This window comes from Dipodomys spectabilis, unplaced genomic scaffold (genome assembly GCF_019054845.1).
Source record: "Dipodomys spectabilis isolate Male_0828 unplaced genomic scaffold, ASM1905484v1 ptg000669l, whole genome shotgun sequence".
Taxonomy (NCBI): domain Eukaryota; kingdom Metazoa; phylum Chordata; class Mammalia; order Rodentia; family Heteromyidae; genus Dipodomys; species Dipodomys spectabilis.
Window position 1 is genome coordinate 5796151 of NW_024871346.1, and position 21984 is coordinate 5818134.

Genomic DNA, 21984 nt, shown 5'->3' on the forward strand with positions numbered 1-21984 from the left:
ACCAGAAATATTATTTTTTTAATCCACAGAATGTAAGATAGGAATTTTATCAAATAAAACTATGAAAATGTAAGTGGGATCTTAGGCCAAAAATAAAAGGGCCCAGAGTCCTAGGTGAAGAGGACCAGGGCGGGGCCTGGCCTGGGGAAGCCTTGGCCCTCTGCCCACCAAGGAATCCAAGGTGTCCTTTCCCCAGAGGGGAAGGAGAGGTAGAGCCACAGGGGAGAGGATGTAAACACGCAGCCCCATGTTGATGCCAGCAGGACCGGGGGCAGATGGAGGGGATCTCAGTAGGAAGCCTGGCTCAGGACCCTCCAGCAGAGTGGGCTCCCTGCTGGCTGCTCTGCAGAAGCTTCTGGAACAGTGAGTGGGGCTGGCTGCACAGGGCAGCGGGGGAGTCCAGCTCCATGACCCTCCCTGCTTGTAGCACCAGGACCCGATCTGAGTTCAGGATTGTGTTGAGCCTGTGTGGTAGAAGGTGGTCAGTGTGGGGGTACAGGGGCAGTGTCACAAACCTGCTGTCCCTCCCTACTCCCCCAGACTGCACAGCTCTATCCTCATAGGTTTCAGTCTGTGGGCTCCGTGTTGGGGGAGGAACCCATACAATCAAATACAATATGTGATAAGGGGCCCAGGGCTGTGCCTGGGGATACAGGAGCTGAGAGCTCCGGGTCCTGACCCCTGGGCTCCCCAAAAGAGTCCTTGGTGACCCATACTCTGGCACTTGCACACCTGTGCGCTATGGTCAGCACTGTCTTATTGGCAAAGCGTCTGCGGATCGTCTGCTGGAGCAGCTGGTCTGTCTTCGGGTCCACGCTTGCTGTGGCCTCATCAATACACAGGACCTGGAACCCATGGAGCGGGAGGAGAAGGGATGGCAAAGCAAGCTACAGCCCGGCCTACCTATGACTCCCTACCACCAGCGTTTTCCTGAAACCTCTTGCCAAGCCCTCTCCTACCCTGACACAGTCTACCTCCTTCCGAGTCCTCTCCAGTGACTCGTCCTCTTATTTACCTTGGCGTCTGTGAGGAGAGCCCTGGCCAAACACAGCAGCTGCCTCTGTCCCAGGGACAAGCTCCGGCCCCCTTCGCCCAGCTCCCCATCCAGGCCACCTGCAAGGCAGAGCATGTTCGCCTCGGGCGGCCGCTTCTGCTCCTTTCCCGTTCTCCAGGTCAGGCCCTGCCACTCACCCATGCAGGCGATCACCTCGCTCAGGTGGCACTGCTCCAGGGCCTGCCACAAGGCCCCGTCCTCGTGTAGGCCCCGGGGGTCCAGGTTTTCCCGAACAGTCCCACTGAACAAAAAAGGCTCCTGGGGGATGATGGCTAGCTGGGATCTAGGAGACAAGGACATGGAGGCCAGGCTGGAGATGTCATCCTGCTCGCCACGCAGGTTTCAGCTGCATGAAGATTTGCAGGAGAGTCTGGGGATGAGACTCCAATACGGCCCTTTCTGTTTCCTACCCATCTCCACCAAATCACCAGTTTGTCTGCATGTACCTACAATTGTGCCAGTACCATGCGCTCCATAGGAGCAGCAGGGTGGGTATTGGGGACAGCTAAAGAAGAAAGCTGACCCATTCTTCCTTCTACACCTCCAATGAGTAACACCAAAAACTCTAGCTTTAAGGAGTCTAAATCTTGAGGTACAAAAACAGAAAATAGCCAGGGGCCAGTAACTGATGCTTGTAATCCTAGCTATTTAGGAGGCTGAGATCTGAGGCTCATAGTTTGAACCCAGGCCAGGCAGGAAAGGATATAAAACTCTTTTCTTGGGCTGAGAAGGTGGCTCAGTGGTAGACTGCTTGCCTTGCATGCCTGAGGCCCTGGGTTAGATTCCTCAGCATCATATAAGCAAAAAGAAAAAAGCCGGAGGTGGCGCTGTGGCTGAAGTGGTAGAGCGCTATCCTTGACTGAAGAGCTTAGGGACAGCACCCAGGCCCAGAGTTCAGGCCCCACGATTGGACCCAAAAAACAAAACAAAACAAAACAAAAACCTCTTCTCTCCAACTAACCACCAAAAAAAGTGGAGCTGTGGCTCAAGTGGTAGAGCGCCATTCTTGAGCATCAAAGCTAAGGGACAGTGCCCAGGCCTTGAGTTCAAGCTTCAGTACTGGCACATGAAAAAAAAAATGAAGCTGGGTCTGGGGTTGTGTCTCAAGTGGTAGAAGGCCCAGGTTCAATGCTCAGACTGCAAAAGTAAGAAAGAGGGAGAGGCTGGGAGCTGGTGGCTCACGCCTGTCATCCTAACTACTCAGGAAGCTGAGATCTGAGGATCTCAGTTCAAAGCCAGCCCAGGAAGGAAAGTCCGTAGACTCTTATCCTCAATAAAGCACCAGAAAAGGGGAAGTGGCATTGTGGCTCAAGTGATAAAGTGATCGCCTTGAGCTGAAGAGCTGAGGATCAGCGCCCAGGCCCAGGGTTCAAGCTCCACGACTGTCCCCCCCACCCCCCCCCCCCAAAAAAAAGAGGGAGGGAAATAGGAAGAATGATGAGGCTGTGAGGTGCAGGAGTCAGGGTGAGGCCAGCTATGAATCTGAGCCACAGCATAGAAGTTTGCTGTCCTCCCTCCCCCAGCAGTCCCACCTCCCCTGACTGGTCCTGACGAGCCTGGCTGTGCGTCCTCTAAGTACTAAGTAAGTACTCCTCTAAGCACTCTTAAGTACTAGTAAATCCCCCTGCCCTCTTCCCTCTCGCGGCCTTCCACTTCCAGACCTGAGCTCTGCCAGCTGGAGCTGGCTGGTGTCCACACCGTCTAGTAGCACTCTTCCCACAGTGGGCTCCAACAGCCTGAAGAGCACCGAAAACAGGGAAGACTTGCCGGAGCCCGTGCGGCCCACAATGCCCAGCTTCTCTCCAGGCTGCACACGGAAGCTCACCCCGTCCAGGGCATTGGGCAGCCCTGGTCGGTACACCAATACCACGTCCTGGAATTCCACACTCCCTTGGGTTAGCCAGCCAACGTCCTGCTGTGGAGTCCATGGGTAGGAGATAGAGGGGTACAGGTGGGGTGAGGTGTGATGGTGAGGAGAGGGGTGGGAGGAGGACTCATGGGAAATGGAGGGTGTGAGAGGAAAGGTGGGGGATGGGGAGAGGCGGGAGGATGGACACAAGTTGAGGACACGGTAAGCAATGGTGGCCAACAAATGGAGCGGCTAAGAGAAAGGTCATGACGGGCAAAAGGAAAGAAGCTGAGGAGACCGAAGCTTTCAGGAGGGTCCTTCAGGGGCCCAGGAGCTCTAGGCCTAGGGTAGGGGTGTAGGCCTACCTGTAGCAGCTGCCCTTGGGGCTCCTGGGGCAGGTCACAGGAGTACTCCTCCAGCCGCTCCACGCTCACCAGCATGGTTTCTGTCTGCGTGAAGCTGCTCACCAGGCCTGAGAGCAGGCCTGTCAGGGACAGGGCATATGACAAGGACAGGCCCACCAGTCCTGGGGAGAGGAGGACCAGAGGCTAGGGGGTACATAGGGGAGGGGGAGAGGAGAGGAGAACACAGAATCCCAGCTGTGGACTGTGGGTGGTATCTAGAATAAGCTGGAAGATGACAGGGGATTGGGGTTGGGGTGGGACAGGAGGAAGCCTCCAGCTGGGGACAGAGTGCAGGGGCCAAGGGCAGGGCTATGGAAGAGAGGAAGATCAGAAGATGTGTTCTATTCCCAGATCACCCCCTGCACAAGCCACTCCTCCAAGCTGAAGAGATGGGACATGCCCACGGGGCCCCTGGATGGGAGGTAACAATATGAAGGGCAGTTCAGGGAAGGAGAGATCTGGGGTAAGAACAGAAGGGTCCCAGGGGAGCACCTGGGTTGGTGTGGCCTTGCTGGTGCTGCACCAGGGCGATGCCCGCGATGGCACTGACCACCACTGCCCCCATGAGTTGCAACCGAATGTCCAGCCACTGCATCGTGGCATAGGAAGCAAACTGGCACCTTTGGTTTAGCTCCAGGAGTTGCTGGTTCTCCTCCTCAAACCTGGGGAGGGCCAGAAGGGAAATAAAGGCCACTTTTGCTGATGCAGGGGTCCACCCAGGTTCCTTCCCCACGGCTTGCCTCCCTCCTACCCACAGGCCTCGCCTGAGGGGATCTACCTTGTCTTACTCTCTCTTCTGTTTTTTTTCTCATTCCCTGGTCTCCCTTCCTATTCTCCTCTGAGGCCTAGACAATCTCTCCCCAGAGGGCCTCTCTTTCTGGAGTCCCTCTTCTTCCCTCCTCTCCAGCATTTCACTCCCTAGGCTCTGGGCAGAGGCAGACACACCTGTAGGTGGCCCCAGCTGCCCGGATCACAGGGAGGCCAGCCAAGGTGTCGGCCAGGTGGGTGTAGAGTGGGGACAGGGTGAGGCTGCTCAGCCTCCGCAGCTCCCGGGAGGAGGCCCTGTAGTGGCGCTGTACGCGATGGTAGATGACGCTCAGGGGTGGCAGCAGTAGCAGTAGCCAGGGCAGGCCATAGCCCAGCATAGACAGGAGCCCCAGCAGACCTGCCATGTTGGCCAGCAGGATGTTGAGGAGGAAGGGCAGACTGTCATCTGCACAGGCCACGTCAGAGGAGAAGCGGTTTAGAACCCGGCCCATGGGCGTGGAGTCGAAGAAAGTCACTGGTGCCTGGAAGGGGGAAGGTGGTTGGCCAGGGCAGGGTCTAGAGCAAAGGGGTTGCTAGGCAGCCCTGGGGCTGGGGAGATGGGATGGGCAAGAGAGCACCATCTCTACAGAAGAGAACAGGAAGGGAGCAAAGCAGCCTCAGAGTTTGGGAACAGAGGAGCTGGTGGGGCTTGGAGGAAGAATATTCCCAGTAGGGTACACTGCAATTCCTCGCCAGCAGCAACTATGCCAGGCTGTACTGACTGGTCTTCCCACTGGGCTAGTCATGCCTGCCACTCTATTGAGCAAAGGCAGAGAGCTAATGTATCCCAGATTCAGTGAGAAGTCAAGAACAAGATCTTGATTGCTGGACACAGGGGTGCGTACCATCAGTCAAAGCTTGGGCTCTGGAGACAGACTGCAACTCAAATTCCAGCTCTGTCACTTAGGAAATGTGAGACCCAGGCAAAGGACATATTCATCTAAGGCCTCTGTTCCTCATCTGACAAATGGGGACAGTAATGAAACCACATCCCACAGGGCTGTTAGGATCCAAGTCTTTAGCACAGTCTACCTAACACTGATTAAGTGCTCAGTAAATGCGAGCTATCAGACTATTCTTTTTTTTTTTTTTTTTGGTTGGTCTTGGAGCTTGGACTCAAGAGTCTGGTGTCCCTGAGCTTTGAGCCACAGCTCCACTTTCAGTTTTCTGACTGTTAATTGGAGATAAGAATCTTTCTAACTTTCTTGCCCAGGCTGGCTTTGAACCTTGATCCTCAGACCTCAGACTCCTGAGTAGCTCGGATTACAGGCGTGAGGCACCAGCGCCCAGCTCAGACTACTCTTCCAGGGAGGCATGCTCCTTCCTCGCTTTCCTGTCCCCCATATTTCTGCCTTTACTTTTGGAATAGGCTTATCACAACGTAGAGCACTAGGTCAAATAATGTTCTGGAGAACTTCCTAAGGCTGATTTATGAACAATACAGGGGGAATGGGGGAGGGGGAGGGAGAGGACTGGTGTGCCCTCCTTGGCTCTCAGAGGGGAGACAGAACAGTGGACAGTTGCTCCCTGACAGGCAGTTTATCGTTCACAGACTAGCTCTCCACACAACTAGCCATTGGCCATGTTTTTGTAATGCTGTGCCTCGGTTTTCTCATCTACAAATGGAACCACAAACACCCAGCTCACAGGGTTACTGTGAGACCGTAACAACGGATCCACAAAGGGCTCTGTAATAATAACAGAATCTGTAGTGACTCCTGAGCGAGCACTCAGAGGCTGCAAGGTGTTTTCCTAAGCACTTTCCATGTGCTAATTCATTTAATCCTCATAATAGGTATATGAGGAAAGCAAAAGACTTAGATAGACACCCTGCAACAAGGAGGGATCTTAGAAACAGAAAAATTGTAAGAAAGAGAATGTGAGCTCTAGCAGTATCATCTACACAAACTAAAAATACATGCACAGCAGACAGGCATTTTGTTAAAAGACACACAAAGGATACAAATTAAGCTGCACTTAGAATGGTTGCTTGTCAGAGAAGGGAGGGGAGATCCAAAAACGGTATGAGAATAAAAGGAGATAAATAAGAAACAATGCCTAGTGCCTGCCATCCTAGCTGTTCAGGTGGCTGAGAGCTGAGGGTCATGGTGCAAAGCCAGCCCACACAGGAAAGTCTATGATACTCTTGTCACCAAATAACCACCCCCCAAAAAAAAGCCAGAAATGGCGCTGTGGCTCAAGTGGTAGAGCGCTTGCCTTGAGCTGAAGAGCTGAGGGACAGCGCCCAGGCCCAGAGTTCAAGCCCCACAACCGACCAAAAAAAGAAAAAAGCTAGAAGTAGACCTGTGGCTCAAATGGTAGGGTGCTGCCCTTGAGTGAACAAACAAAAAGCTCAGAGACAGTGCCCAGTCTCTAAGTTCAAGTCCCAGGTCTGGCACAAGGAAAAAAAAAAAGATTAGGAAACAGAAAAGGGTACCTCCAGTCTAAAACTGTGATGGAACCCTGAGGGTTCTCCTATCTGCCCATTATATAGATGAGAAAAACTACACACTTAAATCACTATATTCAAAGGATCAAGATTCTCTGGGTTTCAGAGGCTGTCACATGCTGCCCTATCTGGAAGGGGCTAAGTAATCCAGAGGACTTGGGGCCCAGGTACTGGGAAGGCCCGGGACTGAGGACGGCCCCTGCCCAGCCCCTCACCAGAAGCACTCGATGTAGCAGGCGGTGGTGCAGGGTGGCGGCTGCTTTGAGCGTGCCTGCTGCAAAAAGCACCGCCCGGAGAAGGGTGCAGATGGAGTTGACACCAGCTATGGTCGCGTACACGGTGAGGTAGAAACGGATGTCTGAGGAGCCATTGGGGGCAGCTTTGGGCAGTGGGAACACAGGAGTGCTGGGTGGTAGGGAGGAGGCTGTGGGTAATCAAAAGAAGGACCACTCAGGGGTCCCCCTTCCCTCCCTTAGACCACCACTCCCTATCATCCACCCATGAAGACACAGCCACCAACCCTTCCTCCTTCCCCTAAGGCCACTCTGAGTGCACTGGGCCTGCTCCCAGCCCTGCTCACTCACTAGAGGCTTCCGGGTGAGAAGAGAAGCAGCTGTGCCGACAAGGGGCCACTGGAGCCGGGGCTGGCAGGGGCTGGTACTTCCTGGGAGCTATTATTCCTGGCTGCCTTTAGCTGGGAGATCCAGTGGGAGAGCCACCCGTCGGCAGCATTGCGTGTGGCTGGAGTGGAGAAGGAGGAAGCTGTGAGACTCAGACAAATTTTACCCCTGCCTTTGACTCTGGCTCCCCCCTTCTGCATCCCCTGCACCCTCCCATTCACCCCATCCCATAGCCTCCCTAACACACGCTTCTTTCCAAAACCTATTGCCCTTCACTCTGCAGACAGCATTGATTTCAAATGTGCACAAAGGGCTCGCCTACGAGATGGCTGTGGAGCACTCTGTGTCCTGGAACCCTCTCAGAACAAACGGGGCCCTTGTCCCAACTGTGGCCCATACTGGGTGAGGCTCTGGGCTGCGTGATGACTTGTGCAGGGTAGGATGGCAGTGATGGGCACCAGGTGACACGGCTGTGGAGGGCAGTGAGGGACTGAGGGACAAGCTCACCTTGCATGAGGAGCAGGGAGAAGAGGATGGCGAGGGCCATGCCCTGGCCCACGGCCCTCCAGTACGCTCGGTACACGTGCCAGGCCACAGCGCCCTCCTGCTTGCTCTCGTCCAGCAGCAGGCGGCCAGATGTGCTCCGCTCCACCTCCAGCCCCTCTGTTTTCTCCAGGTTCTGTACTGACTGGGCACTGGCTGTGAGGGTTGGGAGATCACGGGGGAATTTAAGCTTGCAGAATGGTTGTGTTTCAGAGGAGTGGGAAAGTTTTTGGTTTGATTTCAGTTTTGTTGATTTCTATAGTGTGGTAGCGAAAAGCATGACCCAGGGCTGGGGATGTTAGTGCAGTGGTAGAGCAGTTGCCTAGCCTGTGCAAGGCTGAGTTCAATCACAACAACACAACACAACTTTAGCCAGGTGTAACAGCACACACCTATAATACCACCGTTCAGTAGGCTGAAGCAGAAGGATCAGCTCACATAGTGAATTCAAGGGCAGTCAGATCCTGTCTTCTCCCATCCCCCCAAAGCCCCTTCCTCCCATTTCTGGGCCATACCTGAGTCAGGTTCTTGTCCATCCTCAGCCCAGGTTTTGGGGGCAGCTTGTACCAATGGCAGAATCTCAGAGGGAGGCCCTGGAAGGGAGGAAGGGAGGTCAGAGAGGGTTGTTGTGGGTCTATACCAAGCCTTTGTAGATGTGTGTGTAATCCCATCTCCTCTTCCTAAGGCCTTCCTCCTTTACCTAGCCTAGCAGGATTTTGCTGTGGCTTCCCCTAGACTCTGAGCAGGACCCATCAAGGCCATCCCTCTACACCTAGAATCAGCAGATGGACAAAGGAGGAGATCAGCGGTCAGGAAGGACCACCTGTTAGAGTTGCCACTCACACTCACACATAGCTTTGCTCTCCGTCACTCACACCCTGTACCTGGTAATCTGACTGAGCCCCATTTCTTCCTGCTTCCCCAGAGAATTTGCAGGTGGTCACTTCCTTCTGGAAACTAACCCTAATCCTGCAGGGGTTTTTGTTTTCTTTATAAAAAGGCGGCTCTAAACCTGACTGCTCTCTCTCTTTCCTTAAGTCATCAGCGTGTTCTCTGAAACGCTGGGTTGTTTTGGTTTGTAAGAGCACTCAGTCATAACACCCCTGAGCCCCACGCCTGCTGGGAGCTCACCAGTGCTCTTCCTCCCTTCTATTCCATTTCCTCATACCAGTTCTGTGCAGGCAGGCAGGAGGTGAGGCCTGGGCCCAAGCACACGTGGAAGTCGTGGCAGGCTCTGCACCCGACAATCCACCCACCCAGCTTTCTTTCTTGTCACACCCAGGAAGATGGCTCCCTCTTCCAGCCAAGCTCCAGGCCCACATTACCAGCACGGACAAGGTGCCCGGCCTCTATCAGTAGCACCACGTCAGCGTTCTCCAGATACTCGATGCGGTGGGTACAGAGCAGCCGAGTGGTGTGGCCCAGAACTCCCAGAATGCACCTATGTAGCAGGTGGTTGGCTACATCTGCATCCACAGCAGCCAGGGGGTCATCAAGCAGATAGAGTGCCTTCTCCTGGGGAAAGGGAGATACCCAGGCTTAAGTCCTCTGGCTGGTCTAAGAGGCTTTCTTTTCTTTTTTGTTTTTTCCCTGTCGGTCGTGGGGCTTGAACTCTGGTCCTGGGTACTGCCCCTCAGCTCTTCCATTAGAGCCAAGAGCCACTTCCGGTTTTCTGGTGGTTTACTGGAGACAAGAGTTTCATGAGCCAGGCACTGGGGGCTCACGCCTATAATCCTAGTTACTTGGGAGGCTAAGATCCGAGGATCACGGCTCAAAGTCAGCCCAGGCAGAGAAGTCCATGAGACTCCTATCTCCAAATAACCAACAGAAAATTGGAAGTGGGGCTATGGCTCAAGTGGTAGAGCACTCGTGTTGAGCTGAAGAGCTCAAGGTTAGCGCCCAGGCCCAGAGTTCAAGCCCTACAGCCAACAAAAAACAACAACAATAACAACAACAACAAAAAAAATAAAAAAACAACGGGGAGAGGGGTCTCATGGACTTTCCTACTGGGGCTGGCTTTGAGCCACGATCCAGATCTTAGCCTCCTGAGTAGCTAGGATTACAGGATTAAGCCACCGGTGCCCAGCTTCTCAGAGGCTTTCTGAGACTCTAAGGCAGTCGAAGAAGACTGGTGACAACATATCTAAAGTAATAGGGAAGGATGTGAGATCTGAGGATAGATTTGCTTCTAATTTTCTAAAGCCAGAGCCCAAGACCTAGTGCTCTGCGGGGTCCCAGGCCTTTAATTCTACCTGGAATCTACAAAGGAGGGATGGGAAGGAAAGAGCCCCATCCCCTACTCAGTCAAGCTCCCAAGGCTCTGGACTGCCTGCATATACCAGTCTGTCCCCCGTCCCCACTTTAACTTACTTGGTAGACAGCACGAGCAAGGGCAATGCGGGCCCGCTGTCCCCCGCTGAGAGCCACACCCTTCTCCCCCACCTCTGTCTGGTCTCCAGCAGGCAGGATCTAATAGAACAGACACCCCCAGTGGTCAGAAAGCTCCCCAATAACTCCTACCCCATTTGCTACTCCTTTGTAGGAAAGAGATGATGAGGTCAAGAGAGCGTGGAAGCTTGAGACTGGATTTAAATTTGGGCAAGTCAGAGGAGATAAGCCATAACTCAACAAAATCTAGCATTTGGGGCAGGGATGTGACTCAGTGGTAGAGTGCTTGCCTAGTATGCATGAAGCCCTGGGTTTGATTCCTAGGTACCATATAAACAGAAAAAGCCAGAAATGGCACTGTGGTTCAAGTGGTAGAGTGCTAGCGTTGAACACAGAGAGTCTCAGGGACAGTGCCCAGGCCCTGTGTTCAAGACCCAGGATTGACAAAAACAAACAAACAACAAAAAAAAAAAACTAACATTTACTATGAATACTTAGTGTGTGTGTGTAGCACGCGATTGGTATTATCTCATGTGAACCCACAAAGGTCTTATGAAGTTAGTATTATTTCTTTCCTACAGAGGAGACCAAAGCTCAGGCAGATTAACCACCTCGCCCACAGGACATGGAAACAAATGACAAACAGACACAGGATGCCCCATGGTCAAGGCCAAGGGCCTCCATCCCAGGGAAGCTCCACATTTATCTGGGAGGGGAGGTGGTGACAACAGTCCTGGAAGGGGACATGGAGATTGGGAAAAAAATCTGGGAGTCTCTCCAATAAATTTGGTACCTGGACTGGGCATGAAGGGTATTCATGGACTTGGCAAATGTCCCAAGAAGACCTTGACTCAAACCTTTCCAGTAGGAACTGGAACCAGACCTGAGTGTTACCGAGCCTCACTGGGAACCCTTGCCTGGCCCTAGGGCTCTTGTAACTGTAGTGGAACATGGAGTTACTATCACCCCCCCATGGGAACCTACAGTAAAGGGGGAACCAAGCAGCTGGACAGTCTAGGAGCCCAGTCTAGATTGCCAGTACTAGAAACAACCCCTGTGCAGTGAGGCAGGTCTCCAGCATGAGGTGCTGGGAACTCATGGGAAGCAGCAGCGAAAGGCTTCAAAGCTCCATACTCACACTCAGGTCATCACTGAGGGCGCAGGCTTCCAGCACCTTCTTGTACAGCTGGGCATCAAATGTCTTCCCAAAAAGGATGTTGTCTCGGATGGTGGCAAACTGGATCCAGGGTTCCTGGGTGGCCAGGCCAAAGCCCTTGGACAGTCCCCACACTGCCACCTGTCCATGCAACCTGCAAGAGTCAGGCCAGCTCCATGGGGACTGGCTTTTCACTGGGCCCTTCCATGTCCAGCCCTTGCCTCCTGGAAGCCTCAGGTGGAGGAGGGTAGACACAGGGCCCACTTCTCATGTCATATGTCAGAGGTGACAGCCTCTGCGGTCAAGGGTCCAAATGCAGCTGTCGGCTTAATCTGGACAGGGACAGGAACTACTCTTTGGCTACAGCCAAGCTGTATATGCTCTATGTTCACATTCTTATGTACGTGCTCAGCTCAAAGGGGTGGCACTCCATTGCTCATCCTCACTTGAAAACTAGGCCTGCCTTCCTCAAAACTTTCACTCCTCTCCACACCCCTTCCGTGCACAGCCATACTTTCTGAGATAACAGCTGGTACGAGGTGATTTTTTCCCATTCGTATGTGTGTGGGCAGCCTAGGGCGTGAATTCAAGACCTGGGTGCTGTCCCTTTTTTGTGCTCAAAGCTAGGGCTCCAATTTCAGCTTTTTGGGCAGTTTAGTGGAGATAGGAGTTTCACAGACTTTCCTGCCCAGGCTGTCTTTGAACTGCAATACTCAGATCTCAGCCTCCTGAGTAGCTAGGATTATAGGCATGAGCTCCATTCCAGTGCTTGGCTCCATTCTTCTTCTTATTCTATTATAGAACTATATTTATTTTATTTATTTATTTATTTTGTCGGTCGTGGGGCTTGAACTCTGGGCCTGGGCGCTGTCCCTCAGCTCTTCAGCTCAAGGCAAGCACTCTACCACTTGAGCTACAGCGCCACTTCCAGTTTTCTGGTGGTTTATTGGAGATAGGAGTCTCACGGTCTCTCCTGCCCGGGCTGGCTTTGAACCGAGATCCTCAGATCTCAGCCTCCTGAGTAGCTAGGATTACAGGCGTGAGCCACCAGCGCCCGGCCTAGAACTATGATATTTGTGATGTTGACTCAACTTTCTTGACCTAGCTCCTATTCTAAACTGAAAATTCTCCCAAGAAAGGGCCTGTGGCTTGCTCCTCCTGGTTATACTTGGTCCCCGAAAGAGCCCTAAACTTGGTAGGTCTCAGGGTTTACTCAAGGGCAGAGCTGGGGATGGAAGGTTCATTACCTGTGGAGCTCTCCAGTGATGGCAGCCAGCAGCGAGCTCTTCCCACAGCCTACCTTCCCCACGATTCCCACCAGCATACCCTGCAAGGAGCCAGAGAGTATGTACTCACTGTATACAGGGGAAGGACACAGCAGACAGTGATCGGCCCCCCCCCCCACCCCCCAGGCTCTGGACTGAGGCCTCATTCTGGGAACCAGTTAGTATGCCAGGAAGTTCACCTCCTAGGTGATGGGGCCTTAGTGACTCCAGGTCTGGTGCTCAATGGTGCTATTATTTTCACTGTGTCAAGGGCCTAGGGCTTGGGGTAGTGAGCAGCTTGTCAAGAGAAAAGTAAAAGAAACTGCCTAAGAACTTCCAAGGTATGCTCTGAGGCAGGCAGCGAGAAGAGGGGAGCTGGGAAAGAGGGTTCCAGGCTTTGGGGGTGGACCACCTGCCACTGTGAGCTACAAAGCAAAGCTTTGCACAGGAGCTCATTCTGTGATTTGCAATTTAAAATGTCCTGTTCTCCCTCAATTCATGAAGTGATTTGCATGCTCTAAATGAAAAACAAAATCCATCTTAAACTTCTATTTCCCGGTTGGGGAACAGGAAATGTTCTCTCTCTCTTCATTTAGCCGGGCTCTTCAGCCGTTGAGCTGGTACCTGTCCTTTCCCTTAATGATGTACTTTCCTTCCCTCCTTCAACTCTTATTTATTTTTTTTATCTTTGAGCTCTTCAGCTCAAGGCTAGCACTCTTACCACTTGAGCCACAGTGCCACTTCCAGCTTTTTGTTCTGTTCATGTGGTGCTGAGGAATCAAACCCAGGGCCTCATGCATGCGAGGCAAGCACTCAACCACCGATCCACCTTCCCAGCCCAACTCTTTTTTTTGGGGGGGAGTCCCTCCAAAACTGGGACTCAAACTTAGTATCTGACACTTCTGCTCATTGGCTAGCACTCTACCAACTGAGCCATGCCTCCAACCTCCTTTCACCCTGTTACACTAAATCCTTGCTAAAACTTAAAAAAGGAAAAAAAAATTCTAGAGATGGGCTGGAGATTCAGGAATGTTGTGTCTGTGCTGCCCTTAGCTTGCCTGCTGGGGTTGACCCATCTGTGCGCGGGTACCAGATGGATCTGCGACTTTCCCTGGTAATATGGGATCAGGTCCTAGAGGCTTTTCTCTTCTTGTTGGCGGCAGCCTGCCAGTGGGAGGGTTCTCAGAAGTTCTCAATGGAGTGTGTGGGTCCAGAATGAATAAGGCAAATGCACAGGAGAAAAAGCAGACAGAGGCAGAGTGCTCTGCAAGTTGAGGCCTGGCTCTGGCCTGTTTCTAAGATCTGGCTGAGTTCTTGCCATTGGATTTGGTAATTCAGCTCTGTATCCTTATTACAAATTCTTGTTTGCTTAAGCTAGCTCCAGTGGGTTTCTATGACATATCAAAATAAGCCCCAACACATTAGTAAAATTCTTTTGAGAAATTCCAGCCTTGTCTTGCCTGAACTAAGAGGAAAAACAATACAGAGCTTAAACCAGAAATGTGAGCCAAAGGTTGGTGGAGGCAAATCAGTTCTCTCTGGAGAACTCTGGGTTGAGCTGTGGGGGTGGACAAAGGTCACGGGAGGCCAGCAGCCAGTGGCTCACGCCTGTCATCCCAGCTACTCAGGAGGCTGAGATCTGAGGATTGTGGTTCAAAGCCAGCTTGGGCAGAAAAATCCATGAGATTCTTCTCTCCAATGAACCACCAGAAAACTGGAAGTGGTGCTGTGGCTCAAAGTGGCAGAATGCTAGTCTTGAGCTGAAGAGCTCAGGGACAGCACTCAGGCCCTGAGTTCAAGCCCCATGGCTGACCAAAAACAAACAAACAAAAAAATCAGAAGAGTAAAAACCAGGACTGGGGAGAACAGGAGATACGTCCCTGCCAAGAGTGTTCCTGTTGCTCCTCTGTGTATGCACATCACATCACGACTCACAAGGTGATTGCTTGCATCAGGTGGAACAGAGCTTTATCTGTCCTATTTACACAATCTCTTGGAAGGGGTTGCAGGGCCTTACCCCAGGTCCTCAGCCTCAGGCAGGTGTGTGTGTGTGTGTGTGTGTGTGTGTGTGTGTGTGTGTGTGTGTGTGTGTGTGTGTGTGTGTGTGTGTGTGTGTGTGTGGCCTTACCCCAGGTCCTCAGCCTCAGGCAGGGTGTGTGTGTGTGTGTGTGTGTGTGTGTGTGTGTGTGTGTGTGTGTGTGTGTGTGTGTGTGTGTGTGTGTGTGTGTGTGTGTGTGTGTGTGTGTGTGGCCTTACCCCAGGTCCTCAGCCTCAGGCAGGGTGTGTGTGTGTGTGTGTGTGTGTGTGTGTGTGTGTGTGTGTGTGTGTGTGTGTGGTGGGGGGGGGGAGAAAAGGGGGAGAAGTGATTGATAAGCCCTGAGGTCCCTTCTGAACTCTGCAGCTAGTTTGGGACATTGGAAAAAGAGGTGATCTTCTGGATTTGGATGTGAGCTGTCTAAAAGACCAGAGAGAAGTGGGACTATTATGAAAAAGTTAGGTACAGAAGGAGATTCAGAGATGAGGTGTTATCTCCTCTCAGACTAGAACCTATTTATCAAACCCTTCCCCTCCCTCCATCAGCCAGGAGAACTACAGAGCCATCCATACATGCTTGCCATAGTCCTGGTTTATCTGCCACTGAGCCCCATCTCCCTTGTTATTGGGGGACCCTCCCAACCTTTTTCACTTCAAGGTGACTGATGAAAGTCTTCTGGCTGGTTCCCGTGGGGTCCCAGGAAAACAGGGCTTCCTGTAGCTCCAATACTACAGATGGATCTGTGGGGGGATCTAAATAGAGAAAAACCTATTACCTTGGGCTCCTAATTTACCATGAATCTGCTGTCACTCATTCAATTGCCCTTCTCCACCTGCTCAGAACTAGCTGGGTCTCTGTTCCTAAGAAAGCAACTACACACAGTGCCCAGGTGACCACAAGCCCTCCTGAGCCTGGGCTAGGTTCTTACCTGAGCTGTAGTAGGTCTGAGGGTTGTGATTTGGAAGGTCAAGGAAATACTGGATCCGGTCCAAGGACACTCTGGCCTCCAAGAGACTGTTAATCACCCAGGGGAAGTTGTTGAGGGGAAGAATGAGCATGTGCACCAGTGCCAGTGCTGTGAAAACCTAAGCAGAATGAACAGGTGGGTGAGGTACCACTCAAAGCCCAGGAGCTACCTGAGGACTCATGCTATGGATGGTTCTATGGATCAGCCTACAGAGGAGGCACTATTGGGGCAGCAGCAGGCTCTAGGGATTGGTTGGGCAATCCTACATTAGCAATGGCAAAGGTGGCCACTCCAGAAACCCGAGAAAGTTCAGATGTTTGACTAGATTACTATTTTTTTTAATATTTTATTTATTTATTTTTTTTTGTGCCAGTCTTGGGGCTTGAACTCTGGGCCTGGGTGCTGTTCCTGAGCTTCTGTGCTCAAGGCTAGCACTCTACCACTAGAGTCACAGCTCCACTTTTGGCTTTTTTTGGTAGGTAATTGGAACTCATGGGCTTTACTGCTTGGGCTGGCTTTGAACCAGTGTCCTCAGATCTCAGCCTCCTAAGTAGCTAGCATTACAGGTGTGAGCCACTGGTGCCTGGCTCTTTTTTTTTTTTTTTTTTAACTTTTAGTGATAAGGATGGAATCCAGAGATTCAAGTGTGCTAAGCACTCTCTCTACCAAAAACTATACCCCAGCTCCCAGATTGCAGCATGGAAAGCACACAGGCCTAGCTCACTTTGAGACTTCTTTGTGTACATGCACATGTGCATGTGTATGTGAGTGTGTGTGTGTACATGCGTGCGTGTGTGGGTGGGTGGTTACTGGGACTTGAACTCACGTCCTCAAGTACTTTCTTGGCTTTTTTGTTCACAACTGGTGCTCTACCACTTAAGCCACACCTCTAGTTCTGGCTTTTAGCTAGCTAACTGGAAATAAGAGTCTTGCAAATTTGTCTGTCCAGGCTGGCTTCAAACTGTGATCTTTACATCTCAGCCTTCTGAGTAGCCATAATTACAGGCAGAAGACATCAGCACGCAGCTCCACATAATTTCTGAGTGGTGGTATCACCTGGCCCCAGGTAGATGCTGAACTAGATTCATGGATTTCCCCCCGTCTTTAATTTTTAATTTTTTCCAGTCTTGGGGCTTGAACTCAGGGCCTGGACACTCTTTCTGAGCTTCTTTTGTTCAAGGCTAGCACTCTACAACATGAACTACAGCGCTACTTCTGGCTTTTTCTCTTTATGTGGTACTGAGGAATTGAACCCAGGGCTTCATTCATGCTAGGCAAGTACTCTACTGCTGAGCCACATCCCCAGCCCCCCCCAAGGCCTTTAGAATGAGGATAAAGAGACTGAACACCAGTTCAAGGCTAACTTGGGCTATATCACAAAGTCCTATCCCAAAGAAAGGGGGTGGTGGTAGACTCTAAGTCCAAGTCTGGGCCTGACTGAGGGGATGCCGGAGTGGAAGGGAGAGGAAGAAAGTGAACTGTTTCACAGAGAAGAGTGTTATATATCTAAGCAGCTCCCCCCGCCCCCCCAAAAAAAAGGTCCTATTGGAGTTATCTATCTCCCTTGGCTGAGAGAGAATGAGGCAGCCAGGTGTCCTCCTGCCCTCCCTCCTCCCAGCACTGAGGGCCTGAGTACTCTTCCCCTATCCCCCTTCCCCTCCACTGCTGCCTCCTCCCACAATGTCCAAGTGCTCTGCCCCTCCTTCTCAGTCCTCACCTTGGTGGCAGTGAGCTGGTGCCCCATGAGGACATGGGTGATGAAGATAACTATGGAGATGACGACCGGCAGGGCAGCCCACAGGTACACACAGGCTGCATCCAAGTATTTGATCACGCGGAGTCGTCCCAGTTCTCGAGCCCGGCGGGCCTCAACTTGGGCCCCCAGCGCCTGCTCCCATCCAAAGAACTTGATGACTCGAATGCCACTCAGCAGCTCTGCCATGAGCTGGAGACGGGATAAGAGAGCAATGTGAAGTGCAGACACTGCTCAGGCATCTCCTCTGCCTGGATGCCCGCTGGGATCTTCAGCTGGCTGAGGGACCCCAGTAACCCCTCACCTTAACCCGTGCATCCTTGTGCTGTAGCATCTCCTGATTGCTGGCCATGATGCGGGTGGCGATTGCTTTGTTGACAGGTACCAGCAGCAGTGCTAAGATCAGACCAGACACAAAGGCCAACCCCACCTGCTGATGCAGCAGGTAGAGGGTGATAGCCAGTTGCAGGGGTAGGCCCCAGGCCTCGTGGAAGCTGCTGGCGAAGTTAAGCAAGCGCTCTGAGTCAGTGCCAAGTCGGTTTAACACCTCACCAACAGGAGGGCGTTGGGGCCCCAGATGCAAGGCCTTGCGATACAAAGTATTCAGCACGGCCCCCCGTGCCTGAAGTGTCACCTTACGTACCTCGTACCCATACTGATTCTGCAAAACAGCGCTTAGCACAGCCCCACTGGTGAGGCCCAGGGCATAGAGCAGGCCATGGCTTAGGGGCTCGTGCCCTTCCTCCAGGAAGCCCACCAACAGAGAGAGCAGCAGAGGTCCTGAGAAGGCCAGCATGGTCCCCAGCAGCTTCAGCAGTCCAAGGGCCAGGTAGCAGCGTCCAAAGGCCCCATACAGGGCTCTCCACAGCCGCGCCTCCTCCTGCCAGTGCGCCTGGAAGGCACGGGCCAGATAGGCAGGATGCAGCTTTCGGGGAAGACGGCAAGTGTCCCGAGGCTGCTGGAGCTCCCCTCGGGCCCCGCGGGCCAGCAAGGGAGCCAGCCAAGCATAGGAAAAGCGTGACAGCCAACTCTCCCCATCTTCAGCCACCTCAGATTCTTGACCCTCAGAGGACAGGAAGGGTTCCTGAGTCCAGGGTCCCTGTGACCCCCCAGGGGCTGCCCAGCCCAGTCCATAGGCCAAGATTGCTGCCAGCTGCAAAATGAGAAGACACAGGCGGGCCAGGGACCCTGGGAGAAGTGGGGGTAGAAACGTGTCTTGCTGGCAATGCCACAGCAAGGTCAGCACTAGGGCTGGAGCTGGCAGGAAAGCTGCCAGAGCTAAAGCCAAGGGCCCCCGGAAACGGCCATGAGGGGAACGAGCCAACACCCACAGGGCCAGGCTGTGGGTGATCCAGGCCACAGCTGCCACACAGTCCGCCAGCACCTCTAGCCATAGGGGCCCCGGGCCTGTCCCTGGTGGCAGAGCAACTGGAAGGAGGTCCAGCAGTGGGAAGAGGGAGAGCAGGAAGGAAGCTGTGAGTCTGAGGCGCCAGCCAGGACTGCAGGGTACCACATAATCTGGAGATCTGGTGACAAAAGGGAAGAGGCACATCCTGGTTGACTCAATACTCAGACACACCCCTCCAACAATGCGTTTAACTGTAGGGAATGAACTCTCTTTCTTGCATTGTACATTGTATCCCAACCCTTTTGACCTTGGAAGTCCAGGCTTTTTCTTACTGAAACCCAATAGGCCTTCCCAGATTACCCAATCCACTTTCTCATCTACCCATTTCTTTCTGATTTCACCACAGGTGGCATTAACAATTTGGAATCTAGGCTGTACCTACCATGAAAATTTATTAGAAAATAAAAAGTCTAGCATGACATGATAGCATACACTGAGGCAGGATTGTGGGATAGAGCCAAGCTTGGGCCACATTGTGGGTTCTAGGTGAGCATGAGCTACAATGAGGCCTTGCTTTAAAAAAAAAAAAGAAAAAGAAAAAAAAGGAGGAGGAGGAAAAAAGAAGATAACCAATATGGAATGAATGATAATTTTGTTTTGTTTTGCCTGTCCTGGGGACTGAACTTGGACCTGGGCACTGTCCCTGAACTTCTTTTGCTCAAGGCTCGCATTCTACCATTTGAGCCACAGTGCCACTTCTGGCCTTTTCTGTTTATGTCATACTGAGGAATAAAATCCAGAGCTTCATAAATGCTAGCACATATGCAAGCACACTCTTCCACTAAGCCACATTCCCAGCCCATGAATGATATATATTTTGGTCAGTCCTGGGGCCTGAACTCTGGGCCTGGGTGCTGTCCCTCAGCTCTTCAGCTCAAGGTGAGCACTCTACCACTTGAGCCACAGCACCACTTCTGGCCTTTTCTGTTTATATGGTGCTGAGGAATCGAACCCAGGGCCTCATGCTTGCAAGGCAAGCACTCAACCACTAAGCCACCTTCCCAGCCCCATGAATGGTAATTTTTATAAAAGGATCCACCTGAGATTGCCCATAAATTCACATGAAACCTATGATAATCGAAAATGTGATTTATGTGGAAGCTTCTGTACTCTAATAGTAGAGCATACGTTTTGCAAAGCATCAGAATAATCTACTATCTTTCCACTGATTAAAAAGTAAAACGTAGACGGGAACTGGCAACTATAATACTAGCTAAGCAGGAAGCTGAGATCTGAGAATCACAGTTCCAAGCAAATCAAGCAGACAAATTCTGATCTTCAATTAACCAGCAAGAAGTCAGAAGCAGAGGTGTGGCTCAAGTAGTAGAGTACCATACCAGCCATAAGAGAGCAAGGCACTGAATTCAAATCCTAGCACTAGCATGTGTGTACATGCATGCACACACGTGTGCACACACACATACAGACACACAGGCACACATATAAAGAGAGGACTTGAGTCAACTGCCAAAAGATAGCTTTTTGTCTCATTTCACGTAGAAGTCAGAATTCCACCCAGACCAAGCAAGTCTGTTGCTTCTCCTATCCAAGGAAAGAGTCATGAACTCCCTAATCCACCAGTCCTGCAAGTCAGAGACCAGATTGCCCTCCTACCATCTCAGCAGCCAGACTATGCAAGACTACCTGGCCATCTGCAGCCATCTAAGAATGAACTACACAAGCAAGGTGAGTATAGTACCTATGCCTTACAGTCATAAACCAAGCAAGTCTTAAGGTTTTGATCCTGCTAGTCTTCCACCTTCTGTTTCCTCTCCAAATGAGTTACAGGTGCTTCAAACCCAGGTTTTTTTGGCTCTCCAGCTTAAACATGAGTTGTCAGCAGCATTTGTGTGTGTACACTAAAGCTTGAACTCAAGGTCCAGGCACTATCTTAGATTTTTTTTTTCCCTCAAGGCTGGTACCACTTGAGCCACAGCTCCATTTCTGGCTTTTTACTAGTTAATCAGAGGTAAGAATCTAATGGACTTTCCTGCCTGGGCTGTCTTCCCACTGAGATCCTCAGATCTCAGCCTCCTACTGAGTAGCTAGGATTACAGATGTGAGCCACCAACTCCCAGCTTGTTGCTTTCTCCCCCTGAAACGCTGTTCACTCAAGTTGCCACTAATTCATGACAGCTGAGTGTCAGCATCTGAAAAACCTATAGTAGTGATAACTTCTATACGTTGGGCTCTAAGAGTATGCCGGGTACTGTTCATTTGACCAAGCAATGCTGTGAAACGTAAAATGTCCCATCGGGGTCTTAAGGGTAACCACACCCCGCTTTCCTTCTGCTTCCCCCCGGGCCCCCCCCCCCCGGGACCGCGCAATGGTGGTGACAGGAGACTGGGGGGGTGGGGTGGGGGCAGGTGAGGTCTGCAGGAACGGCTGCGCGGCCGTCTCTACCCACCTCGGGGTGCCCAGGCGGCAGGCGCTGAGCACGGCGAGGAGCGCGTGGGGCAGGGCGCCGAGCACCAGCTGGGTGAAGCAGTGGCCCGTGGTGCCCCCCTCCCACAGCGGGAGCGGCCGCGCGGCGTCGGAGCCACACAGCCCGGCCAGGAACCGCTCCATGGACGCCGCACCTGAGCGGAAGCCAGAAGTGGGCGCAGGGCGGGGAGGGGGGGAAGGCCGCGATCACGTCCCACGCGGGTCTCGATCGCGCCCCAGGCGGGTCGCCATCCCGCCCCCTCCCCCTCCCCGACCCCGCCCTCGAGCCCGATCCCCCCCCCCTCGAGCCCGTCCCCCCCCCTACTCCCCCTCGCTCCCGCCCGTTCTCGCGGTACCTTGGAGCGGAGGAATGGAGGGCGTTTGGGTCCCTAGCAGCTGGCCGATTTCTGGCGTCTGGTCCCCGGCCTTGCCGCCTCTCTTTCCTCTCTCGTCTCTCTGCCCCTGGAGATCCGGAAGCGTAAAGAGCTTGACTTGCGCCGAATTTTGATATCCCAGGTACCCCGTGGGTACGAAATAAGTAAATAAATAATGAAATCGCGAGGCCGGATCCGCGTGCCGGGCGGGGTCATTGGCGCCCCCCAGAGGCAGGAGGACCCATCTCGTGAGGGCCGTCCCGCCCCGGACCGACGCTGAGCACAGGCGCACCGCCCTCCACTTCAGCGGCCTCTGCACGCAGGCGCGCCCCGGCACCCTTGTGTCATCTGGCTGATCAGTGGCTGACCCCTGTCTTAATGCATTTTTTTTTTCAATACCCTCTCACGTGGAGTACTCACTCGTCTGTTAACTGGTTACTAGCTGTAGCACATGCATTGCGCTCTTTGACGCACCAAAGAATCCAAA

General features: G+C 52.6%; 1 protein-coding gene across 4 annotated transcripts; it reads right to left on the minus strand.

Moving 5' to 3' along the window:
- Position 1: 1 nt before the first annotated feature.
- Abcc10 (ATP binding cassette subfamily C member 10) lies at positions 2–21639 on the minus strand. 4 transcript variants are annotated; one of them, XM_042671972.1, is made up of 22 exons: positions 21480–21639; positions 21107–21278; positions 17595–18816; positions 17255–17482; positions 15499–15655; positions 15213–15322; positions 12518–12597; positions 11253–11424; positions 10097–10195; positions 9052–9241; positions 8242–8319; positions 7691–7882; positions 7148–7304; positions 6779–6968; positions 4253–4596; positions 3800–3969; positions 3269–3429; positions 2716–2969; positions 1192–1337; positions 1016–1113; positions 733–845; positions 2–464 (listed from the first exon to the last, which is right to left on the minus strand). In XM_042671972.1, the coding sequence occupies exons 2-22, from the start codon at positions 21265–21267 to the stop codon at positions 305–307; spliced, it is 4482 nt and encodes a 1493-aa protein (XP_042527906.1). In that variant the 5' UTR covers positions 21268–21278; positions 21480–21639; the 3' UTR covers positions 2–304. The 4 variants fall into 4 exon arrangements, with proteins under 4 accessions (XP_042527906.1, XP_042527905.1, XP_042527907.1 ...); XM_042671973.1 differs by lacking the exon at positions 2–464 and having other exon boundaries at positions 739–845; positions 2716–2790; positions 2880–2969; XM_042671971.1 differs by having other exon boundaries at positions 1016–1337.
- Positions 21640–21984: the final 345 nt, after the last annotated feature.

Bases quoted from the DNA above. Each gene is read 5' to 3' on its own strand.
- Abcc10 (XM_042671971.1), bottom strand. From the start codon at position 21,267: ATGGAGCGGTTCCTGGCCGGGCTGTGTGGCTCCGACGCCGCGCGGCCG. The intron at 9,242-10,096 runs GTAAGTTAAAGT...CCCTTTCCCCAG, and splicing joins TTGCTCGTGCTGTCTACCAA to GAGAAGGCACTCTATCTGCT. The intron at 2,970-3,268 runs GTAGGCCTACAC...TGGACTCCACAG, and splicing joins CCCAAGGGCAGCTGCTACAG to CAGGACGTTGGCTGGCTAAC.